Source organism: Trichoderma asperellum, chromosome 6, assembly GCF_020647865.1.
Source record: "Trichoderma asperellum chromosome 6, complete sequence".
Lineage (NCBI taxonomy): Eukaryota > Fungi > Ascomycota > Sordariomycetes > Hypocreales > Hypocreaceae > Trichoderma > Trichoderma asperellum.
The window spans coordinates 2,328,357-2,349,864 of NC_089420.1; the positions used below are offsets into that span (position 1 = coordinate 2,328,357).

Consider the following 21,508-nt stretch of genomic DNA (forward strand, 5'->3'; position numbering starts at 1 on the left):
AAAGAAGAGATAGTCTCATATGCAGTAGAGAAATGGAAATAGTTCACAACCTATTTTGTCTTAGTTTTATCTTTAAAGAACACAAAGTCAAAACAGTTTCATATGTATTAAGTACACAGCCCGCTGGAATAAGAAAAAGTGGTAAGAAAAACACGAAGGAAAAAAAAAAAAAAAAAAACTAAAAAAGAGTCTTCATATGCGGGCTTTGACGAATAACCAAAGGCTCAATTCTTTAAATGGGCAGGCATCTCTCTTATGCCCCAAATTACTCCTCTAGGGAGAAACAAAAAAAAAAAAAACTTCCCTTCCTCCTCATCATTCTTAATCCCCCTTCTCTCTCCGAAAATGTCATGCGGATATCATTTTTATAGACCATGGGGAACCGAACATTCGTATCGTCCAGCTGCTGCTTTCACAATTTCACGCTTTGCCAAATCCAAATGCAATGTGCTTTAGGTAGCCATCCCCGGTGCCTCGGCATTCCTGGTTGGTCGCCTGCCTCCCTTCAAACTCTTCATTCGGCCCAAGAGGCCTGATGGCTTGGCGGGAGCCTCGTCGGATGGAGATGGTAGTGCCTCCGCGCTTCGTCCCTCCAACGCACCTGCTGCTGAGTTTTGTCGTGGCTTCAGTGGCGGTGATGGCCTGGCCTCGCGCTCACGCTCGCGTTCACGCTCACGAGGAGGAGGTCTCGGGGCTCTGACATCTTCACGACCGCCAAACTCGCCAAAGTCGTCGGATTCATACCGGCCGTGGCCAGGCATGGGTCTGTTGCTGTAGTCTGGTCGCACCCTGTTTTTGATTCTCTGTGCTACAGACTTCTTCCGCTGCAAGCCACCTTCAGCAAACTCCTGAGCCTGCTCTGCGTTTCGGCGGACAATGGCCGATCTTGCGGCCGGCGTTCCTTCAAGGAAGGTTGAGGTGCCTAGTCCATGAGACTCGTCTCCGTGCACCAAACTGGCACGAGACGATGAGTCAAAGATAACGGGTTCTCGACTCTTGCTCTTGCCGCTAGCGGCATAGTCACGGAATGCCTCGTCAGAGCCGTGGCCCATAAAGTTCGAATGGTCAGCCTGGGCGTTGAGTGGGCCGGAACCGCCAAGTGTGTTGTTAAGAGAGCCCTCTGGGAAGGCTTGCATCGGAGACAGTTTCTTGCTGTTCTGGCGATTTCGGTGAGGGTTGAGGGCGTCAAAAGGCCCATCGTGATGGAATACTAAAGGGAAAAGATGAAGAGTCAGAAAATACATGCCAGGACATCATACTGAGGAGAGTTGCCAAATCGGTTGTACATACAGCCTGTTCCATAAATGCTGGTGGCGTCCAGCTGATCAATAATGTCCATTTTGCGGCTGGGGCGCTGCTTGGCCTTGCTCTTCTCCCGACGCTTGGCCTCAATCATCCTCTTCTCTTCAGCAGTGAGATCAAAATCCATGACTGATGAATCAGAGTTGCGCCTCGGGCGTCGCTGCACCGGCTTACGAGGCGGCGAATCGTCCAAGAGGCTTGGGCGGGTAGTGCTCGACGGGGCGTTCTTTGGGGGTGGCTTGCGGGCTCTCAGGGCCTCTTCCTGAGAGCGGGTAGGGCGATGCTTGCTGGATGCCTGGCTTTCGCTTTCACGACGAGGAGGAGCTGGCCGGTCTGTAGGACGCTTCTTGGGCTGCGAGTCGCCAGGCGGCTGCTTTAGTGAAAAGGCAGGAGAGTCGTCGAGCGTCAGAGATCCCTAGATTGATTGGCATGACTAGTTAGCACTGGCTGATTGTTGACTCCGGAGAGGTATCAGTCGTCGGCACACGCGACCATGTCGTAGAGGGAGATAGAGAGAGAGAGAGAGAGAGACGGAAACGCACAAAGATGTCTTCAGCAGTGAGAGACTGAGTCTTGTCGGGACCAGCAGCACCAGCAGCAGCCAGGTTGTCAACCGGCCGTGGTGCTAGAGGCTGGTCCAAGAAAGGGTTCCGCGATAGAGGGCGTGAGGACGGCATCGGGTCGGCAAAGGGCGATGTAGGCGTCGTGGGGAAGGATGGAGAAGCAGTGCGCATGTTGCGGAAGGGATTGTTGGAGGCGAGGCTATCGCTGTTATTATCATTGAGGTCGCCGTTGAACGACAGCCTGGGCGGCTGCGAGGCGGGTTGCTGCCCTATAGGAGACGGCATCAGCATGAAGCGACGGACAGCTGCAGGCCAGATAGGCGAATGATGGGCAAAACATGAAACAGGACGGCATCCCGTCTCGTCAACATGACACAGCAGGAGGAGGGTCGATCATAAGATGGGCTTGATGCGCCCGCCAGGTGGGCTTTGGGCCCCTTGATTAGTTTCGACCGCAGGCGCCATGCGAGAATCCCATCCATTCGCCTCGTTGACGATGCCCCCTTTGCGCGTCTTGCCGCCGTGGTGTCGCAGGACGGGCCAGCGCCAGAGGACGGTCGGCAACACGGCACCAGGAGCGACATGGCCGAAGCTCAAATGAATCGAAACAAGGACGGCATCACGACGCAATTGGGGGCTGCAGAGCGGAGGGGGCGCTTACCGAAGTAGAAGCCGTTGGCGGACATGATCTGATGGCTATACAATTGCTTCAACGTCAAAATGTATGTCCAAAGGGTCTCGAGAGCCGTTGACTCGCGACACAGGGGAGTATGGCAGTTAAATTCCTGGGAGCTGCAAGGCTGGGCTTAGCGTCATATACCGGTGGCAAGCCGCCAAACAAAGATGTGCGCTACCCGCGGGCAACCAGGCACCACCACCCTCTAAAGAAGCCACTGCTAGCGCTGGAGACGGCCCTGGGCGAGCAACGTGAGGGCGCTGAGAGCACTGCGTGCAAGTTAGCCGGGGCTGGTTACAGCACAAGGGGCCCCCCTTCGCAGCTGGCAAACGCACGCGGCAGAGACTGGACAGCCAACCTCGAGGGTGCCAAAAATAACTGGGCTGGCAGCGGGAGCAGTCGTGTTGCAGCAGGTAATCTTAATAGCAGGAATAGGGAACAGACGCACAGAGTACGGAGCAGGGAGCGAGTGAAAAGAAAAAAAAAAAAAAGGACCAAAGAAAGGAAGAATGAATGTATGAATGAATGCATGCATGCAGCACTAATCGATTGGTTGATTGATGGATGGATGGACGGATGGACAGATTACTGGAAATTGATGGTGATGGGCACAGGTCGCGCAGAACTCGCCCCTCCACACTGTGCTACTGTACTACTGCCGCTATGCCCTTTCTCCAGATCCAGAAAAGGGGGGTGGCTGCCCGCGCTTGGGCACGGGAAGTACCTATTCGCGCTGGGCTGCTGCGAATAGCGATCAGCGGCCCCGGCTGCCCGTAGCAATCAGGACCATCCGGCTAAGTACAACTACCTGCAGACGACAAAGCCGAGGGCACTCCTTCGCTTGGATTGTCGGTGCCGTAAAAAGAGCGCCGAAGCAACCAATCTCTCCCCGCCAGCTCCAAGGGCTTTAGGGACTGTTTCCCCCCTTTTGCTTCGTTACTTACTCGAGATGAATTATACTGTATGCCGTTTGGCGAGTGGATTCGACCCTGGAGCTGTGAACCCCCCCAAAAAGCTCCTAAAGCAGTAAAGACCCGGGGCGGGGGCAAGTTGACCTGCAGATTAGCGCTAAGTGGGAGCGGCCAGCCCACTAAGAGCTTTTAGGTACCGCTAGTGCTGCTACTATTGTACCTCCTAATAATACTGTAATTGTTGCTGTATGAGGCAGATGAATTCTCCTAGCTAAATCTATGCAAAATGAAGAACTACTCCATACTAGGATCAATGATCACTACTACTACATAGTAGTCCAGAGGGAAACTCACAGTGCGAGATAGCCAAGACCCGGAATGTTTGAAGACGGGGCAGAGGAGGCGAAACCAGGAGGTGGTAGCACAGGTACCTAGAGGAACCTCTTGCAACGCATAGGCAGTTGGTGCTGTAGTACCTGGTACTTGGTATCCGCGCAGTGGAGGCCGGCTGCTACCTGAAACATGCGCGTATCACAGGGCACAGGAGAGCCGTCCACAGCAGATGGCACTCCGTATCCCCCGTACAGGTACATCCGTACGAGTAAAGTGCATGCAGGCCCAAGAGCCAGGGGGGTCAGGAAGCGCGCTTCCTGCTACAGAAGCCACTAACGCTGAACCCGGAAATGGCCTCCCCAGTGCAAATTTAAGGGTCCAGTACGGAGTACAGCGTCTGCGCGTCGGTCGGCGATATCAAGATGGAACCTCGCACATACTGGATTAGGTATGTAGATGGTTGCTCTGAGCGCAACTAAACTCCCTTTATCATAGTAACCCTCTCTGTCTGTCTATGTACCTGGGCAGCAGCCCGGAATCTCGCATTGTTTTGCCTCGTCGGAATATTGATAAAAAAAAAAGTAAAAGTAAAAGTCTGCTTACCTCGTATCGTTAACACCTATCAACCTCCAAGCATAGATGGCTCTCACAAGCGCTTTTGTGGTGTGTGACACAATCTCGCATGCTCCCCCCTTCCCCTCCTCTCATCATCAAGCATAATACAGCCCCCCTTCCAAACATATAGACTCGCCAGGAGAAAAAAAAAAAAGAGCTGGAGACGACCAGTAGGGAATCTCAATTAATCTCTCTCTCTCTCTCTGTATCTTTTAAAAAATCTCATCAGTGGGGGAAATGAGAGATCAATGCCCTGGATCCGCTTTTCTTTCTTCAACAACATGCCCATAGTGGAAATTTGGCGAATGAAATACTGTACATAGACAAAAAGACAGCCAAACAAACTGCAAGCCTTTGTGCTATCAGGAAACAAGGGGTCCATGTTTCAGCGGGCGATCCCCTGCTGCTGGGTCGTTGAAGAGAGGGGCAAAACGCCATTTAATACGCTTAAACCCAGGATAAATGCCGTGATCCTAGGTAGGGCGAACCTGGCTGCCATGTTCGTATTTAGGTAGATGTAGAGAGAGAGAGAGAGAGAGAGAGAGTCTTCTGAAACACCGTTGCCGTGAGGAAGCGAGTGGCATCATACCATTCCCATTTGTACGGATCAATCTCCTAGCATTGGTTCCTCATATTATTCTAATTGCCTCCTAGTACGGAGTAGTGTTAGTGTTGGAAGACAACTTACAAGGAATAACTTGTATAGATTTCCAGCTACTACTGCTGCAACTACTAGTATGTACATGTAGTATGTAGTATTAATGGGTACACAAAAACCCCCATTATGGGAGAGGGAGAGAGAGAGAGAGAGAGAGAGAGCGTGAGAGAGAGAGCGAAAGACTACCGGATGAGAATCCGGCTCGGGAGTCTAGCCGAGGGCCTTGAAGTTCTCGAACCCACCCCTATACTGCAAAGGATCGTATTGTTTTGTTTCGCAAGGTTCCAAATTAAATATCCAATAGCAATGCTACTACTACTGCTACTTGCCATTCTAAGATAGCTTAGTACCTAGCCGGCAGCAATATGCCGTTTCTTCTGCCACAGCAACCACAGTTGCATTCCAAGGGTTGTATATGGGGTTTAAGATGTTGTGCTCTATCTGTAACAATACTAATGATAATTCCAAGATCTTGTATCGATAAATGAAGCACGTGATTTTCACATGGCTGCTCCCAACGACCTCTCATCTGTGATAAGACGTAGAGGGCGAAAGGGAAAGCATGGATTATATGATATATATATAGCATTTATCTTGAATCTAAGCCAAAGAGAACCACATACTCGATCTGACATATCCATATCCTCCAAGCATAAACAAAAGGAAACATTTGGTAGACAGGAGCGTCTCCTTTACGTCTTTGGCCCCTTCACTCTAGTCCTCTGCTGTTAGTCTACAACGCACTCGTCCACGTTTATTTCCCAGCTAAAAGAACCGGGAGTACGCACAGTATGAAGAAAAAGAAACCTGGTTACTTTCATTTCCCAATTGAAGAAGATCAGAACTACCCGACAAAAAAAAGGTACACGATCCTCTTCAGTCTTCCTCCTATTACCCTTCAAATTCTAGCACAGCCGACCCCCCTGTCGTCGACGCGCTGTTCGCCCGGCGCCGCCCAGCCGCTGTGTCAACCTCTAATAAGTTATGATCATGCCCCGGTCCTTTTGAAGCCGCCCCGGACCCTGCCTGTGCATCTGCTCCGTCTAAAAGGTCGCGGTCAGTGCTCATGACTGACCGGCGCTCAATATCCGTGCTAGCGCCCTTCCTCACGCCAACTGCAACGCCAACATCGTCATCGTCATCTTCGTCATCCTCAGTCCGCTGGCTGGGCAGAGCATTCTTTTCCAGCTCCCTCTGGGCCTCTTCCATCCTCCTTCGCACCTCGGTCGCCACCCGCATTCCGTCCGTGACGATGTTATCCAAAACACCGCGCAAGCCGCGGCCGCCTCCCATGGGGCCGGATTGAGCCTGGGCCTGTGATCTGGTGCTAAAGCCTAGGTTGGAGAATGTGGTAAGTGAAGGACCGTAATAAGAGCTGCTGGGGGCTTGAAGGCCTTCTATGATATGAAGTGATGTCGGGAAAGACGATTCAAAGAACTGTTCGAGAATCTCGTCTGCCAGCACAACCATTCGGAAAGTTGGCAGTGTGATATGGAGCGGATGAGCTGGGTCAAGCGCTGCGTTGGCAGCCTCAGCCTTGGCTTTTGATACGCGTCGACGAGACTCATTATCGGTGCTGGCGCCATCGAAGCTCTCTTCATTAGGGCTTAATAAGTTTGCAGTCTTTTTAGCTTTTGTAGGAGTACCGGGCGGTGATTTCTCAAGAGCTAGGAGATCTTCCTCCTCCTCCTCCTCCTCTTCTTCATCGTCCTCATCATCTCCTATTGCAAAAGTATTCGGATCAACCATTAGGTCTTCATCCGATGTCGAAGTTCCAAAGTCCTGTCCATCTTGATTTTTTGGGTGGTCAGGGTCGGCATACTCAAAACATCTCCTGATAAAGGCGCTGATGCTTCCCAAGAATCGCTCGTTGGTCGATATTTCGGGGGGCAAGCTGCCCTGCGAGTCGCTAGCGCTAATATCTCCATTCAACCCAATGCTCGAAGCCCCTGGACTCAGCGTGCCCTCTAGTCCGCGTCGAGACAGGAAGAGTAAAGCCTCGGATATCCGCAGGATGCCCTCTCGGTCTACCTTTCCATCGTTATCATCATCGTAGAGCTCAAAGAAATACGTAATTGTGCCCATGATGTCCTTCTTGCCCTTAATCCTGGCTATGCCGGTCACCACATTTTGCAGGGTCAACGCTGACGATCCGTCAACATCCCACTTGTTGAAAACTCGTTGTAGAAACTCATGTTCAGCGGGTTCGGGTCCGTTACCCCAAGGCGACATGGTATCGGGCACCTTCTTGGCGCCGTAATACTTGGCCTCCCCCCCATTTGCCGAGGAATCTGAGATGGCCCATTTAGACATGCCAGCCAAAAACTCACGGAAGGCATCGTAATCCATTAGACTGGTGCTTGGGCCAAGTCCAACGCGGCCCTTTTCCACTTCGTTGGGAGCAGTCGTAGCGAGGATTTCCGAGGCCCGCAGTCTACTCGTCTTTGCCTGGCGCTTCAGCTCTTCCTGGATCATTCGATCCCGTTGCTGCCGCTCGTACAGGACATTGTAGAACCGATCGTACAGGGAACCGAGCTCTTCCGGGCTTAGCAGCTTGCTGTCGGGTCCTAGGTTGCGAATCGCCGTCCTCTTGGCGAAGCTCTCGATATTATTCAGGACAGAGTCTTTGTTCTTGAGCCGAAGCTCTGTGATGCTGCTGTGAGTGACTCCAGAGAACTCCTTAAAGGCCACAACCATCAGCTCTTGAAATCTTGTAACCGCCCTCAATTTAGGGTTTTCTGACTTCGGATGGGCTGATTCGTCGAGTCTAGCAAAATATGACTTGAGCACGGATATGAAGGCGCCGTCATCGGGTGCATCCAGCAGCTCCTCGCCATTTATCCGCAGGATGGCAAGGCCAACCTGGAACAGCACTTTGGGGCCCTCGACGAAGAAGACATCCAAAACGCGGAAAGCAAAAACAAGGGGCATAGAATTAATATACAGAGAAAGGAACCAAGGAAGCGAAACGACTGATAGCTGAACATCGCTCTTTACAAGATGCTCCCACAGAATGGGCATGGTTTTCTCAACCAGAGATTCAAAAACTTTTTGGTCCAAGAGGGTGCCGTACATGGTGGTGGAATAATACCCGGGGACTAGACGATCGCATAAGGCCGAGAGAAGGAAAAAAGCCTGAGACTCCGACATGTAGATGAGCAGCGCAGCCACAACAATATTCATAGCCTGGCAGTAGCCCACATCAGCATTGACCCAGCTGTAGGCCGTGAGGACACGACGAAGCCTGCCAATGCCTTCCTCGCTCTGGAAGCCGGGATACTCGGGCAGACTGCGGTTGAGATCTTTCTCAATCTCATCAATGGCAAGCGACTCCTGGCCCTTGTACTTGGCCAACGTATCAGTGTATAGCGTCGGGTTTTCCAGCCGAAGATACAGAGAGCCGGAAGTCACCTCCCATATCTCGCCCCGAAGTCTGTTTGGGAGACCAACACGGATAAGCTTGTGGAAAGTGGGTTGACGGATCAGCATCATATTCCGGCCATTATCCCGAAGATATTCAGCCCATAGTCTCATCTTGGCTCTATCGCGGAGCTTCTTTGGATCTCCGGGATATCGGAAAGCCATACCCAGTCCTGCATCTGGCGGCGATACGTTGGCCTTGTCATCTGTCCGCAAGAGATGTTCAGAGTAGCATTCAGCCACGACTTTGCGCAGCTTGCCCACGTTACCAACTCCAGCTCTGAGACCCCGTTTTAAGCCGTCGCAGAACCGTTCACAAGCCTGCCGAGTGCCTGCTAAGTGGATGGTAATGCGCTGTTCTCGAACGTTCTTGTTGCTGCCGCTGCCATCTCTGGGCTTTGAGGCGTCCGCTAGTAAGCCATTCCAAGTCGTGATCGCGAGAGCAAACTGGTGGTTGAAGCTTGTTAGTCGTGTACCACTTTACTGGGCTACCAGATATGACATACTTGAAAGTTTTGGCTATTCAATCTCTCCACTCGTCTAATAGCACAGAGCGGAAACGTGAAGCCACTTCCACTCGGCCCGCTACCATTGGTCTGGCCGGTAAAGGCGGAAGAAGTCGACGTGCTCGCTGACTGCGTGAAGCTTGTCGGCGTTGTCGAGAAGCACATGTAGGCCTCGGAAAGGTGTAGCTTTCCAGCATAATGCCATCCCCTATCATGGTCCGGATCGCCGCGCGTGGAATTTGAGGGCGGGATGGTCAGCTCCGCATTGATCTCGTAGAGAGGAGTTTGTGAGGAGGGAAGCCGGAACTGGCTCTGGAACAGGGAGGCCTTGGAGGGATTCCGATCCGAGTTGGAGAGATTCAATCCCTGGGTGGGATCGATGAGCTGCTGAGCTCTCTGGACGATGTTGGACAAGTTGGAGAACATGGTTTCGACAAGATTCAAGGGCGCATGACGGTGTTATGATGGCAATGACTCCAACCCAGGCGACAGCAGAGCGGCTGGCCGTCGGATGGCTAGAAGAGCCGCTGATATGTTGCTTGTTTGCTGTCGTCGGGCTGCCGGGATTGGGCCGTCGCGAGGGGAGGGAAGGAGGCGGACTCGAGTCGTGGAGGTCGGTGGCGAAGCTTTCACAGCGCCGGGAGAGCGGGTTAGATGCTGCAGACGCCGTGGAGAGCGTCAGATGCCGTGGGCGATGCTGGCGATGTCGGGACGTTGAGCTGAGCTTCGAGGTCTGGTGGTGAACACAGTCAGTGACGGCAAGTGTCCAGGCTGCCGTTGCTGCTAGCGGCCGTGGCAGCGCTGGCGCTCGCGGGGCTCGCCCTTACGAGAGCTAGCAGTGCTGGGGCTGGCTCGCCGTGGTTCAGCCCGCCAACCAGCGAGTCTGCCTTGGCTGCAGGGCTGCATTCCACCAGCCAACCAGCGGGTTCCAGTGCTCATGACGCCTAGCAGGTCCGCTGATCCGGCACGGTACAGGGGAGTTGTCATGCCCATCTCGGCAGCTGGGCGCACTGCTCGCTCGCTCTCTATCGTGGTTATACTGTACCACTTGTACACACATGTACATGCTAGCAGCGCCTACTACCATTGCACCTACTAAGGTCAGCAAGGGGCCGGTGAGATCAAAATGCCGTCCACAAGTCTTCCTAACAGTGGCTCTAGTACCTGGATTTGTCTGACACCTGAGGTACAGCACAGGGGCACTCGCCCGCAGGGACGTGTATGAGAAGCATTAGGCCGTTTTTGTATGCCATTGAAAGTTGCCCCTGTTTGATGCCCCGTGACCATCATGCACACAAACGATGCGTTATGCCACCACTCCATACATCTCCTATGAGGCGTCGCATGCAGTAGAATTCATGCAAGCAGTCTGAGATCGATGGCTGGCGCAAAGGAGACGCAAACAAGAATCCTAATATAGGAGCTGGCATATGGATGATGGGCGGGTGAAAAGCTTGTTAAGATGAGTGCACTCGTATTCATTAGGCGCAAGGCGACGATACATAATGCGAACATATGTGCATACTGATCTGTTATCAGATACCGCAAGGCCCGCGCTGGCATCTCCATAATGCATGGCCTTCCATTGGCTGCGGGCTAATCCGCGCAAAGTGTGCCGTTGCATCCCTAAATCTCTGTGCCCGCCGAAGCTGTCAAAACCCGATGACTTACATGCCGCCTGCATGGTCTCTGGAAATGGTAATACGCCAGGTTAGTATGTAGTACTCATTGCGAAGTATGGCACCCAAGGTTGGCACTGAGCTTTCTCCACTGCAATAGGGTAAAATGAAGAGAAAAGCATAAAGTTAGGCTAATTTATCAAGTAATACTACAGTGATATATTTATATCAGAGCTTGTACCTAGTATTGATGGAACAATGGCCGATGGTGTCGCTTATTATCCCGCCACCGTCCTGATGTCATCTACATGTACCTACCTGCATATCTCCGCGTGTAAGTGCGTGTAAGTGCCAAGACCACAACAAGAACCTATAGGTACCGTCTCCTACGCATGGCCAGTCCACACGCCGGAGCTGTACTGTATCCAATTGATCACGATGGCATTGCCTGCCAAGCCAAGCCCAGCCAGCTGGAGCCATGGCGGCCGCATGCCATCAACTCCAAACAAGCCAAAAAGGGCTGCTCCTCGACCTCCGCCGGATTCCCTCTTGCGCTGCTAGCGTGCCCCTTGGAGCATCGCCAGCACCTGCTAGGGTCCAACGGCCCAGTAGCCTCTCGCCTGTTGCGTCATAAGTGCCCCTCGCCCGGCCTCCACGAACTACCCACGGGCTGGTGGCACAAGATATCAGCCTCAGCTTGCCTCTTATCGCCTGGCTCTTTTTTCCACTTGCACTCGTCCAATGGCTGAACCGCCAAGAAGCAATTGAGCAGCACAAACCACCAACAGCCAGGTTCCGTCTCTCGTTTCTCTCTCTCCGCTCATCGCAAAAGAAAAGAAAGGCTTTACAAAAACAGGCCTCTCTTCCGTCAGCGCGCCGAGTCCAGCAATCCCATCCCGTCCTCTGCTGCCACCATCCTCCGGATTCCTTTCGCCGGATCTCTCCGCCACTGCTCTCGCCATGCTTCGACTGAACCAATAGCCGACATCTCCCTCGCGCTTTTTCCTTTGTGTCGCCTTTCACAAATAAGCACTCGGCCGACCTGTGCGCGCGCGCGCATCTTTCGCTTCGCTCCCCCATCTCTCTTTGAAACTTTTTTTTTTCTTACTCTATACATTCTACGAGGCCATGGACCTCCCCTGATTTGAATCCGCCGACAAACTCATCAATCAAACGCCAAAAACGCGTACGGCCGGCTTCATCCGCCTCTTCTTTTTTTTTCTCTTTTTTTTTTTGCGCATTTCCAGGCGTCGCAGATGGCCGCCACAGTTGCTGAAACGCAGCCGGCCACTCCTGCGTTATCAGCCGGCATGGCCTCGTCTCACCAGCTCCACCAGGCCGGTAACGCTCCCAAGCCTCTACAGCTGACTCGCACGTTCAAACTCGCCGATTTCACGCGGGTACGGACTCTGGGAACAGGTTCGTTTCACCTCGTGCATCCTTGAATCGCCCCATCTCCAGCAGCAAGCAAAAAATCGGCTCTGGTCAATGACATTTTTTACTAAATATACACATTTTTTTCTTCTTCCATGTAGGGACATTTGCTCGAGTGTGTCTCGTCCGCCCTGCTAGCGCCACCGTGCCTCTGGAAGAGGACAAGAACGCAGAAGTTTACGCCCTCAAGATCCTCAAAAAGACAGAGGTTATCAAGCTGAAGCAAATCGACCACGTGCGCCACGAACGAGCAGTCCTCGCAGATGTGGCAGGCCATCCCTTCATCACCAATCTGCAGGCTTCCTTTTCCGACAGAGATTGTTTGTATCTGGTTCTCGACTACGTCCCTGGCGGCGAGCTTTTCAGTTATCTGCGCAAATACCGCCGGTTCGATGAGCAGGTCGCCCGCTTCTATGCCGCCGAAATTGTTCTCGTACTGGAGTACTTGCACGAGAAGCAGGGCGGCGTCGCTTACAGAGACCTCAAGCCGGAAAACCTGTTGTTGGACAGGGACGGGCACATAAAACTGGCCGACTTTGGCTTTGCGAAAAGACTAGGTTATAAAGATGATAGACCCGTCGAGACTTACACGTTATGTGGGACGCCCGAATACCTTGCGCCAGAGGTAATTCATAACAAGGGCCATACGACGGCAGTGGACTGGTGGGCGCTGGGCATCCTGATATATGAATTTTTGACGGGCTACCCTCCTTTCTGGCACCAGAACCCTATTGAGATTTACAAGCAGTAAGTTGAACGATTTTCTGGCAGCGTTTGACTCATTAGAGCAAAAATCCCCCAATGATGCCTGCAAATATTTTTTATTTCTCGCTTGACTTGTTACGCCAGCCAGTTGCTAATACCACAGCCAGGATTGTCGAGAAACCCGTCGTCTTTCCTCAAGAGCCTCACATTTCAGACGAGGCCAAGGACATTATCAAGTCGTTTTGTACACTCGACCGCTCCAGACGCCTCGGTAATATCAGCGGCGGGGCCGGCCGCGTCAAAGCCCACCCCTTTTTCCACGGAGTCAACTGGGAGGATCTCCTCAGTCGTCGGCAGCCCGGCCCGATTATTCCCCCCATTCGATATCCCGGCGACGCCCAGTGTTTCGACATGTACCCCGAGGACGACGGGAAGGGAGACGTTTATACGGCCGAGTTGGCCAATAAATACGACCAATATTTTGAGGATTTTTAAAAGACACGATAAGCTATATATACCTTTTTGGCTTATGCTTAATTTTGTTTTTGTTAAGGCGGGAAAAAAAGAAGAGATAGCGTAATGTCTTTACCTGTCTGTGTATGAATGTGTGTATGAGAGAGAAAGAGCTTGCGTGTCTGTTTCAAAGTTTCATTAATTTTAATTGGCGAGAGAGAAGTGTGTTATAGGTAATACCTTTTTTGTTTTTCTTTTGGGTGCAAAGTCTTTTGTTTTCAGAACCTTGAAAGGGATATATAACGATCGGGGTGGACCTAATTTTTCTTTCGCGTGTACATGGTCATCAGAAGAACGGGGAAGGGGGAGAGAGAGAGAGAGAGAGGAAAAAGTAAAAGGGAAGAAGGACTGGATGTTCTTTTTGGAAAGTCTGTGTTTATAACATTTTTTTTCCACGGCATGGAGGTATATTTAATCGCTACATGCACCTTGACGTGTCATGACTGAGACGATCTCTAAATGGTGTATTAGGTAGTGGTCGATAATTAATGCAGAAGGTAGTCACAACGAATAATGATATCAAAAACGCATACACACACACACACACTCATCTCTTACCAAAATCCATACCTATGCTTCTAACCAGTCTTCTCATTCCCATCATCGCGTCCAAAACATCACAACGCCAACACTCCAAAACCGAAACGTTCAACCTCCCCTCCCCCCACCATCTAGGTATATTGCATCAAATCGCATAAAGAGACAAGTAAAAGATTTAAAAAAAAAAAAAAAAAAAAAAAGATCAAGTGTACCAACAGGTCAAATCCCTGATGGTCCTCTCCATCGCCATTATCATGCTGAACGGTAGAGCCAGTACCCGCCCACGCTCGCCGCCAGCACCGTCGACAGGATATACGCCCCCTGCCGCGTGCTCCAGAGAAACATGGTCCACCCAGCGGCAATCTCCCGCCGTCGCGCAGCCACCCTCCTCTCCCAGGCTTCCGGATCAATCTCGACGGGGAGACGAACTCTCGGGTCGAATCCGTTGGAGCCACCGGGGGAGCCAGACTCGGCGGCTGATTCCAGCACGGCCGCCGGAGGGGCAAGATCGGCAGGTGCCACGAGGGGTACGTCGACTCGGAGGAAGACGGGACGGTGGTCGCTTGTGCGAATCACCGGTAGAGCATCGTACTCACGGACTTTCATCTTGCTCCTGATCCATGACGGGAGCTCGAGGAAGAGGATGCGGTCTGTCCAGCTAGGATATCGGTGCGAGGCGAACTCCCACTTAACCTCGTCGACGGCGTTGCCGGCCTCGCCGGAAGGCTTCGTCTTGGAGTCGACGACATATTTGTACGTGGGCGGGAATTTGACCTCATGCTCTGACAGACCGTGGAGGGTCCGGCCGGCGAGTCTTTCCCTCGTCAGCTGGTCCAGATGGAAAAAGTGCGTGTAGTAGTTTTCTGAACCTGGATCCATGTTTGGGAACGCAGAATAAGGAGTCGGTGAGGTGGTGGAAATGCGGTAATTGAGATCCCCCGCAACAAACAGGTGAGAAGACGGCTTGAAGACGGAGAGATCGTGAAACTGCCTTTGCAATTGGAGATCCTGCTGGTGTTGCTCTTCCCGGAGCAGGCGAGACTGCTCAGTGGCATCCCCTTCCTCGGACGAGATGCTCTCGCCTCTCGACTCGGCATCTCGCCTCATCTGGTTCAGGACCTCTTCCGGGTTCTCAAACGTCAATCCACGCATGATTGTCCCCCAATTGGCGTTCCTCCGCGGCAGATTCCACTCCATGGCAGCCAGATGCGTCGCTACAAACGTCAGCTCCGTCGACTCCCCATCAACCTCATACAGTGCTCGAAGGCCAACCGCTCCCTTGTTGCCCATCTCAGCAGCGCCAAATCCCACTTCCGCTTGTTGAATGTCTTTGAGCCGGGTGGCATCCCGGGCGAAAAGCATGATGGCGGTGTATCCCACATTGAGGGACCTGATTAGCGTAAAGGGCTTCTTTGTGCCACTTGACGGTGAAGAAGGCGGAGGAGCAGGAGAGGAGGCAGAATCCAAGACGCCATCATCGCTTTCTTCACTTGTCAAGTGTAATGTAGCCGCGAGATTTATCGCCTCCTCAAACCGGTCCACATACGGCTTTAGAAAGTAATCCCCGCCAATAAAGGCATAACTTAGGGGGGCAATCTCTTGTAACGAGCTTCATATTGTAAGCACATGAATGTATGTATGTAGCACAAAAAAAACCACCACATGTATATAAAAATATATATATGAAACAAATGAATTGTAAACGAAGAAACAACAACAGTCAAGGAGGCAAAATCTGCAAAACTTACAGAACAACCACCTCGGGCAGCTCCGTGGCATTCCGCGCCAGCGCAGTCCGCAAATGGCCAGCAAACACAGGCACGTCAATGAGCGTCGCGGCGCAGTTAAACGACAGCACCAGCAGGTCCAGCGCCGAGGGCGTCTTCATCGTCTGCACCAGCACGCCGTCGTCGTCGCTTGACTGGTCAGTCGCCGTCGTCGCCCTGCCGCCAGCCATGGTTTCCCCCCTGGAAAAAAAGAAGGGAGATTTTGATTTCGGTATTCCCCCGGGCCAAGAGGCGCGGCACAGCAAAAACGATGGTGTACAAGTGAGTGAGTGATTGGCGCAGCTGCAATGCAGGGTTCGGCTAAAGAAAGGTTGATGGTGTTATTGGCTGGCGTAGCGTATTTTTTTTGGCGCGGGATTCCTCTGCCTGTCCACAAAATAGAAGCGAGAGCAGCAAATGCCATTGGACTGTGCAAGCTGCAGCTCCTGCGAGATGCAGACACAGCCTCCATATATAGCATCCAGCATCCGTCTTTTCTGGTCTGCCTACATGTCTACCTTTAGTACCTAGGCCTCTTGCCTGCCACCTGAACGGTGGATGAATAGTAGCAACCGCCGTAGGTCTAGCTGTAGGCACTCTGGTGTGGCTGAGAGGTACCGGTACATGGCCCGGCAGCCGGTCATGCAGCTATCGCCAGGGTTCTACGCTGCAAATGTATCAGTCAATGGCCAGCCATTCCTGCTTCCAGCGACGTTCCGCCCGGTCAGCTGCGGGCTGTGCAGGCGCGACCATGACTTGCCGCCGCCACTACTGCTCGGGGCTCGGGTAGTAGGTAGTAGTACTAGGTAGTAGCAGTACTAGGCAGGTAATATACTAGGCCTGCTAGAACTCCATGGGGCTCAGTCAGGCAAGGCAACATGTGATCATGCTGGTCTCGTGCGACTCCTCTTGGCCCACGCACGCGACTACAGACGCTCTGTTTACGAGGTGTGAGACGAAGACAGGCACAGTAGAATTATCGACGAGTTGAATGCGCAGCCGTGTTTGTAAGGAAAAAGACAAAAATCAAATTTGATTGCAGACTACATGACCTACTGGCGGAGTTTGTTTCTGGCGACCTAGGACCAAACCCTTTGGCATAGCTATGAATGAACCTTGAACATGTATCCGCCATTTGTGAATATCAGATGTCTTGTCCGGATGAGACAAGCCGACAGATACCATGTACGCATAGATAGCCAAAGAGTTGGGTCAGATGCTGTGGCGTTGGTCCGTACTACCTTAAAGTTGGTTAAGCCATAGTAGCGGTCTCCTCCTGACACAACTCTTGACCGTGGGCCATTTCACTCATGATGATTGTCTTGTTGATAGTGTGATAGCCAATTCCAAGCGTAGCATCAAGCCTGCTGCCACCGCCATCCAAACCCCTGTGCCGAAAAGCAGACTTCACAGATAGCCTCCATTGCCAAAAACGGCAAATGTCGGTTTCACTGTACCAAGAGACTGGCCTCTTCGCCTCCAATCTCATCGACTTCCCCAGAAGCTGCCCTTCGATACATCGGCCTAAAAATAGAAAACAAAATTGCGAACCGAGAAGTTGAAAATAGGATGTTAATGACCAAAGAAAGATAGGAGAACGCCCGTTTGTTGATACGCAGCTGTACCGCAACGACTGAACTTCGGGGACCATGGTAGAAAAATGCTTGCCAAGAACCATGGGCCCAAGTTCTGCATCCTAAGCTCTCGAGCTAGCAAAGGCTTGTACGGCCAATCTCTAACCCTTTTGGCGAGCCATCAAAGACTAGTGCCGTTGGATTTGAAGATTGCTTAGAAAAGAAGGAGTCCAATAATCGAATGTAATCGGACGTGCCGTTCAGATTAATCTCCAAATTACAGGTAGCACTTGAGGTAGAGCATTGAGAGGCTCCAGCCAAAAAGCACTATCCGGTTACTTAGAGTAATCCGAGCCAAGCGTCAAGTCGTGAATATAAGATGCGTCGAAGAACAAGATAAAGCGATGCGTAGAGGGAAAATGAAAATGGGGAACAAAAAAAGGGAGATGCATAGGGAGGAACTGAGAGCCACAACGATCGACGACATGCTTTGCCCGATTAAGGTCACCACTGGACGACCAATGTGAGCTTGTTGCGTGTCTAAAAGTGCCGATTGGAGAGGTTTTCGCAGCAGCCCGCCGCCCCTTTTGCTCAAATCCCACCACAAGAGAGTTGTTCAAGAAACGAAAAAGCCAGGGACACTATCTTCAGTTTGGCCGATAGCTACCAGAGGCATATCCCGCTCCCTTTGAAGCAGAGCGAAGCCTGTTTAGCGTCCACTGAGTCAGCCATAATTGTCAGCAAAATTCCCTTTCGCTAGTGCTATTAAATAAATATTCACGCAGAGGGAGAAGGACTCCTTACGATGAAAGAGCTATGCCAGAATGGAAAGAAAAAAAAAACTCACATCCTATCGCTTCCACCGATAGCGCGGCTGGTATCAGGGGTGTCAACGCCAGCGCCAGAGCCTCGCTCAAGCATCTTGCGGCGAGAGCTGGGGACGGCGCCAGGCTTGGCAGCAGCAGAAGGTCCGGCAACAGCAGGGTTCATGCGAGAAGCACGGGCCTTCTCATCATCCTCAGGGTTGGCCTGACCAGCAGCCTGGGCAATGGCCTGGGCGTTCTTCTGGTACTTGTAAACAGTCCAGTCGAAGACGTAATCGTACTGGAAACCCTCGCGGACGAAGAGATCACGGAAGATCTTGCGGAGATAGCTGTAGTCGGGCTTGTCGTCGAAGCGCAGAGATCGAGTGTAGTTGAGGTAGATGGCGAACTCGTTGGGGAATCCGCGGCAAAGAACCTCGGTGGGAGTAGTCATCTTCTTCTCCATGATACGATCATACTTCTGCTTCTTAGTAGCAGCCTTCAGACCCTGCCAAGGGAGAGAACCACGGCAGAAGTAGAGCATAACATAACCCAGCGACTCCATGTCGTCACGACGAGACTGCTCAACACCAAGATGGGTGTTGATGGAGGCATAACGGGCAGTGCCAGTCAAGTTCTTGTTCTCTCTGTATGGGATGTGGAAGTGGGTCTTGGGATCACGGTACTTCTTGGCAAGACCAAAATCGATAACGTTGACCTGGTTTCCACGCTTCCCAATGCCCATAAGGAAGTTGTCGGGCTTGATATCTCGGTGAATGAACGACTTGGCGTGGATGTACTCAATACGAGAAATGAGCTGATCAGCAAGGAGAAGGACAGTCTTCAGGGAAAATTTGCGGTTGCAGAAGTTGAAGAGGTCTTCCAAGCTGGGGCCAAGAAGGTCGAGAACCATGGCGTTGTAATCACACTCGGTGCCAAACCAGCGGACAAAGGGAATACCAACGCCGCCGGCAAGTGACTTGTAGACACGAGCCTCATATTCAAGCTGGGGGTGCTTGGCTTTGACAGACTCAAGTTTAATGGCAATCTCCTCTCCAGAAATGATATTAGTTCCTAGGTAGATATCGCCAAAAGAACCGGAGCCAATCTTGCGGCCAATCCGGTATTTATTACCGACGCGAAGATCCTGAATAGCCACAATTATGGGTTAGCCGACCATTGATCTAGAAGAAGGCAAGAAATCATGTTGTGCATGGGGCTGGGTGCTCCGTTCCCAAGAGGTCTCAGCTGAGCAGCGGTGTAATTTAAACGGGATAGCCGACCATTGCACTGGCCAGTGGTTCACCAAGACAGAACCATGCCCCAATGTTGAACACCGCCCCTGGAGAAAAAGAGGGACAGAAAAGTACGTGGAAAGAAAGTGATGCTTACCATGGTCGTCATGGCGAAGGTTATTAATTAAATGCTTCTTTCCGCGCGGGAAGGAAGCAGTTTCGTCGATTTATTGAATTATCGGAGCCGGTAAGTCTGCAAATTCTGTTGATGCGTTAATAACAGACTGGTTGATGAATGGTATACCGATGAAAGATGGCAGGGTTGTGCAGTGATGATGGATAAGAGAGTGAAAAGAGAAGGAGAAAGATCGGAAATGTTGAATGGGTGATGAAATGGTTAGCAAGGGAGTGGGCCTAGGGGCATGTCGAAGGGCGGTGGCTACGCCGCCACCAGCGAAATCCGGTACTAGGCCGAAGCATGACAAAGAGCCTGAAATGTTTGCTCCCAGATAGGAGATCGGCAGCAACGTCAAGCCAGGCACTCAGCAAAGGACGGGAAAATAAAGCAAGAGGGGAAACGGTGCATCAGAGGGCATGGAATATTGATTTCTCTTTCCAACTAACCTGCAGAGACGAGTTCGGAGCGAGGGTTTGATAGAGCGTGGCGGGAAAATCCCAGTTCGAGATGTCGGTGACGAGGTAGCGCGAAGGGATGCTAAGTGGAAGTGCAAGAAAGAGAGAGAAAACAGAAACCCCGAAAAATTATTGCAAATCGAAAATGCTGCAGCGGGGCCGAATCGATGGACGAATCGAGAAATGCGGTGATGCTGGAAAGCAGAGATGCGGTGATGGGCCGATTAAGGCGCAATGCTCTCGTCGGGCGGGAGGCGAAGGATGTCGTGGAGAGAAAGAAAGGAAGAGGGAAAAAAAGCGGAGGGAGAAAGAAGAAAGGGGAGCTGAGTGAGCAAACGCACTTTTTCAAGGGCGCCTGTGCTGTGGCGCGCGCGCTGCTGTCTGGGCGCTGTAGCTGGGCGCTTGGCGCTGGGCGGCACTGCTGGCACTTGGCCTGTGGGTAGTGGGCAGAGCGCAGGCAGAGCGCAGTGAGCGAGTAGCATTTCAGGCCTGGCGGGGAGAGGTCGGGTGCTACCGACCACTAATCCAGAAGGCCCCATGTCGCTCTGTAGATGGAAACCCGGGCTAGGCAGGCATTGGCAAACCGTATCATCAACATGCACATCGCAGGGTAAGGCGGGATTGCGCTATCAGATAGATAGATACTGGGTAGTTACTACACGCAAGATACCAAGTTTCTCTCCCAAGGATCTACGAGCAGGCATTTGCCATCTCAAGGCTCGACGCTGGGCAGATTTGGGGTGCGGTACGCACATGCACCGATAAAGCACTGACTTACTGCCTAGGTACTGCAGCGGCTGAGTGCAGTTGAGCGTTGAGGCACTACCGCCAAGCCAAGGTCCCTGAATCGCGCCAACTCGATACGAGTCCATCAAACCAACTCCGGATACAAGCTACAGTTTGCTGCGAGCAGGCCAGCAAGTAACCCTCGTTTTGTCTTGCTTTTTTATTTTCTCACCCAAAAAATGGGCCAATACGCAAATCACGTATCGGATTGATTTTTGTGCTCCAACCGATGCTCGTCGTTTAAGCCCCTCTTCCCTCTTCCCCCCGTCGTTGCAGCCCAGTTCAACCCAAGTGTGGAGCTGAGCAGTCGCTTAGGTGCAGTTGCAGTGAGCCGCGTCGGAATTTGGGAAACAACAGCACGGAACTGAGGAGACGGAGCTAATTGAGAAAAATAGCAGCACGGAGGAGCAGATGTTGATCCAACCAGAATACCCCGAGCCCATCGCCGCTCTGCTCCAAGGGGGCCCAGACGAACGATGGTGGGAGATACAACCAAGACCCGGTGCAGCATACAAGGGCGCTAAAAGTCGAGATGCTCTGGGGCCATTGGATCGTTATCGAGGCAAACAATCAGATTAACAAAGGGAACAACAAAAGGCTTTCAGCATCCAGCTTGTGCGAGAGGCGCCCTCAGCCGCACCAACCTGGGCCGGCCATTGTTCAGGGCTCTGGACTGCGTGACGGGCCACAAGGCCAGGGTGCGGCTCACCGAGATGCCTCATTTACCGCCCTGCATATGGACCACTGGTCGACAGCGTGCCAGAGGATGCAGCGCTGACGTGCGCTGGCGATGAACTGGCAATTATGCCTCGAAATGTGGCAAGCCGTCGGGGCTTTTGCTGGATTGTCCGTCCACCTCATCTCGGGATACGAGAAATGCGGCCGAAAGGTGCAATTCTTGCATTACATGGACGGA

The 21,508-nt window shown here is 52.1% G+C and overlaps 6 protein-coding genes across 7 annotated transcripts; 1 reads left to right on the plus strand and 5 right to left on the minus strand.

The window, feature by feature from the left end:
* Positions 1-29: 29 nt before the first annotated feature.
* On the minus strand, positions 30-2,994 carry TrAFT101_010194 (uncharacterized protein). Of its 2 annotated transcripts, XM_066128874.1 has the most exons (5): positions 2,877-2,994; positions 2,527-2,810; positions 1,845-2,134; positions 1,291-1,717; positions 30-1,210 (listed from the first exon to the last, which is right to left on the minus strand). In XM_066128874.1, the coding sequence occupies exons 2-5, from the start codon at positions 2,549-2,551 to the stop codon at positions 453-455; spliced, it is 1,500 nt and encodes a 499-aa protein (XP_065984998.1). In that variant the 5' UTR covers positions 2,552-2,810; positions 2,877-2,994; the 3' UTR covers positions 30-452. The 2 variants fall into 2 exon arrangements, with proteins under 2 accessions (XP_065984998.1, XP_065984999.1); XM_066128873.1 differs by lacking the exons at positions 2,527-2,810; positions 2,877-2,994 and having other exon boundaries at positions 1,845-2,368.
* On the minus strand, positions 2,762-4,045 carry TrAFT101_010195 (uncharacterized protein; the record flags this gene model as incomplete). Its single annotated transcript, XM_066128875.1, has 3 exons — positions 2,762-2,810; positions 2,877-2,959; positions 3,929-4,045. 3 exons carry the CDS (start codon positions 4,043-4,045, stop codon positions 2,762-2,764), a joined length of 249 nt encoding a protein of 82 aa, XP_065985000.1.
* Positions 4,046-5,460: 1,415 nt separating this feature from the next.
* On the minus strand, positions 5,461-9,865 carry TrAFT101_010196 (uncharacterized protein). Its single transcript, XM_024901253.2, has 2 exons — positions 8,985-9,865; positions 5,461-8,925 (listed from the first exon to the last, which is right to left on the minus strand). Exons 1-2 carry the CDS (start codon positions 9,408-9,410, stop codon positions 5,950-5,952), a joined length of 3,402 nt encoding a protein of 1,133 aa, XP_024755985.1. The 5' UTR covers positions 9,411-9,865; the 3' UTR covers positions 5,461-5,949.
* Positions 9,866-11,136: 1,271 nt separating this feature from the next.
* Positions 11,137-13,794, plus strand: TrAFT101_010197 (uncharacterized protein). Its single transcript, XM_024903958.2, has 3 exons — positions 11,137-12,022; positions 12,139-12,784; positions 12,910-13,794. Exons 1-3 carry the CDS (start codon positions 11,860-11,862, stop codon positions 13,235-13,237), a joined length of 1,137 nt encoding a protein of 378 aa, XP_024755987.1. The 5' UTR covers positions 11,137-11,859; the 3' UTR covers positions 13,238-13,794.
* Positions 13,795-14,047: 253 nt separating this feature from the next.
* Positions 14,048-15,752, minus strand: TrAFT101_010198 (uncharacterized protein; the record flags this gene model as incomplete). The annotated part of the gene is made up of 2 exons (XM_024908875.2): positions 14,048-15,404; positions 15,544-15,752. The coding sequence occupies 2 exons, from the start codon at positions 15,750-15,752 to the stop codon at positions 14,048-14,050; spliced, it is 1,566 nt and encodes a 521-aa protein (XP_024755988.1).
* Positions 15,753-17,844: 2,092 nt separating this feature from the next.
* Positions 17,845-19,342, minus strand: HHP1 (casein kinase I; the record flags this gene model as incomplete). Its single annotated transcript, XM_024904472.2, has 3 exons — positions 17,845-17,854; positions 17,983-19,085; positions 19,331-19,342. 3 exons carry the CDS (start codon positions 19,340-19,342, stop codon positions 17,845-17,847), a joined length of 1,125 nt encoding a protein of 374 aa, XP_024755990.2.
* Between the last annotated feature and the right edge of the window lie 2,166 nt (positions 19,343-21,508).

Bases quoted from the DNA above. Each gene is read 5' to 3' on its own strand.
- TrAFT101_010194 (XM_066128874.1), bottom strand. From the start codon at position 2,551: ATGTCCGCCAACGGCTTCTACTTCG. The intron at 2,135-2,526 runs GTAAGCGCCCCC...CGTCTCCTATAG, and splicing joins CGCCAACGGCTTCTACTTCG to GGCAGCAACCCGCCTCGCAG. The intron at 1,718-1,844 runs GTGCGTTTCCGT...CAATCAATCTAG, and splicing joins TCACTGCTGAAGACATCTTT to GGATCTCTGACGCTCGACGA.
- TrAFT101_010196 (XM_024901253.2), bottom strand. From the start codon at position 9,410: ATGTTCTCCAACTTGTCCAACATCGTCCAGAGAGCTCAGCAGCTCATC. The intron at 8,926-8,984 runs GTATGTCATATC...TTCAACCACCAG, and splicing joins TGAATAGCCAAAACTTTCAA to TTTGCTCTCGCGATCACGAC.
- TrAFT101_010197 (XM_024903958.2), top strand. From the start codon at position 11,860: ATGGCCGCCACAGTTGCTGAAACGCAGCCGGCCACTCCTGCGTTATCA. The intron at 12,023-12,138 runs GTTCGTTTCACC...TCTTCCATGTAG, and splicing joins GGTACGGACTCTGGGAACAG to GGACATTTGCTCGAGTGTGT. The intron at 12,785-12,909 runs GTAAGTTGAACG...TACCACAGCCAG, and splicing joins CCTATTGAGATTTACAAGCA to GATTGTCGAGAAACCCGTCG.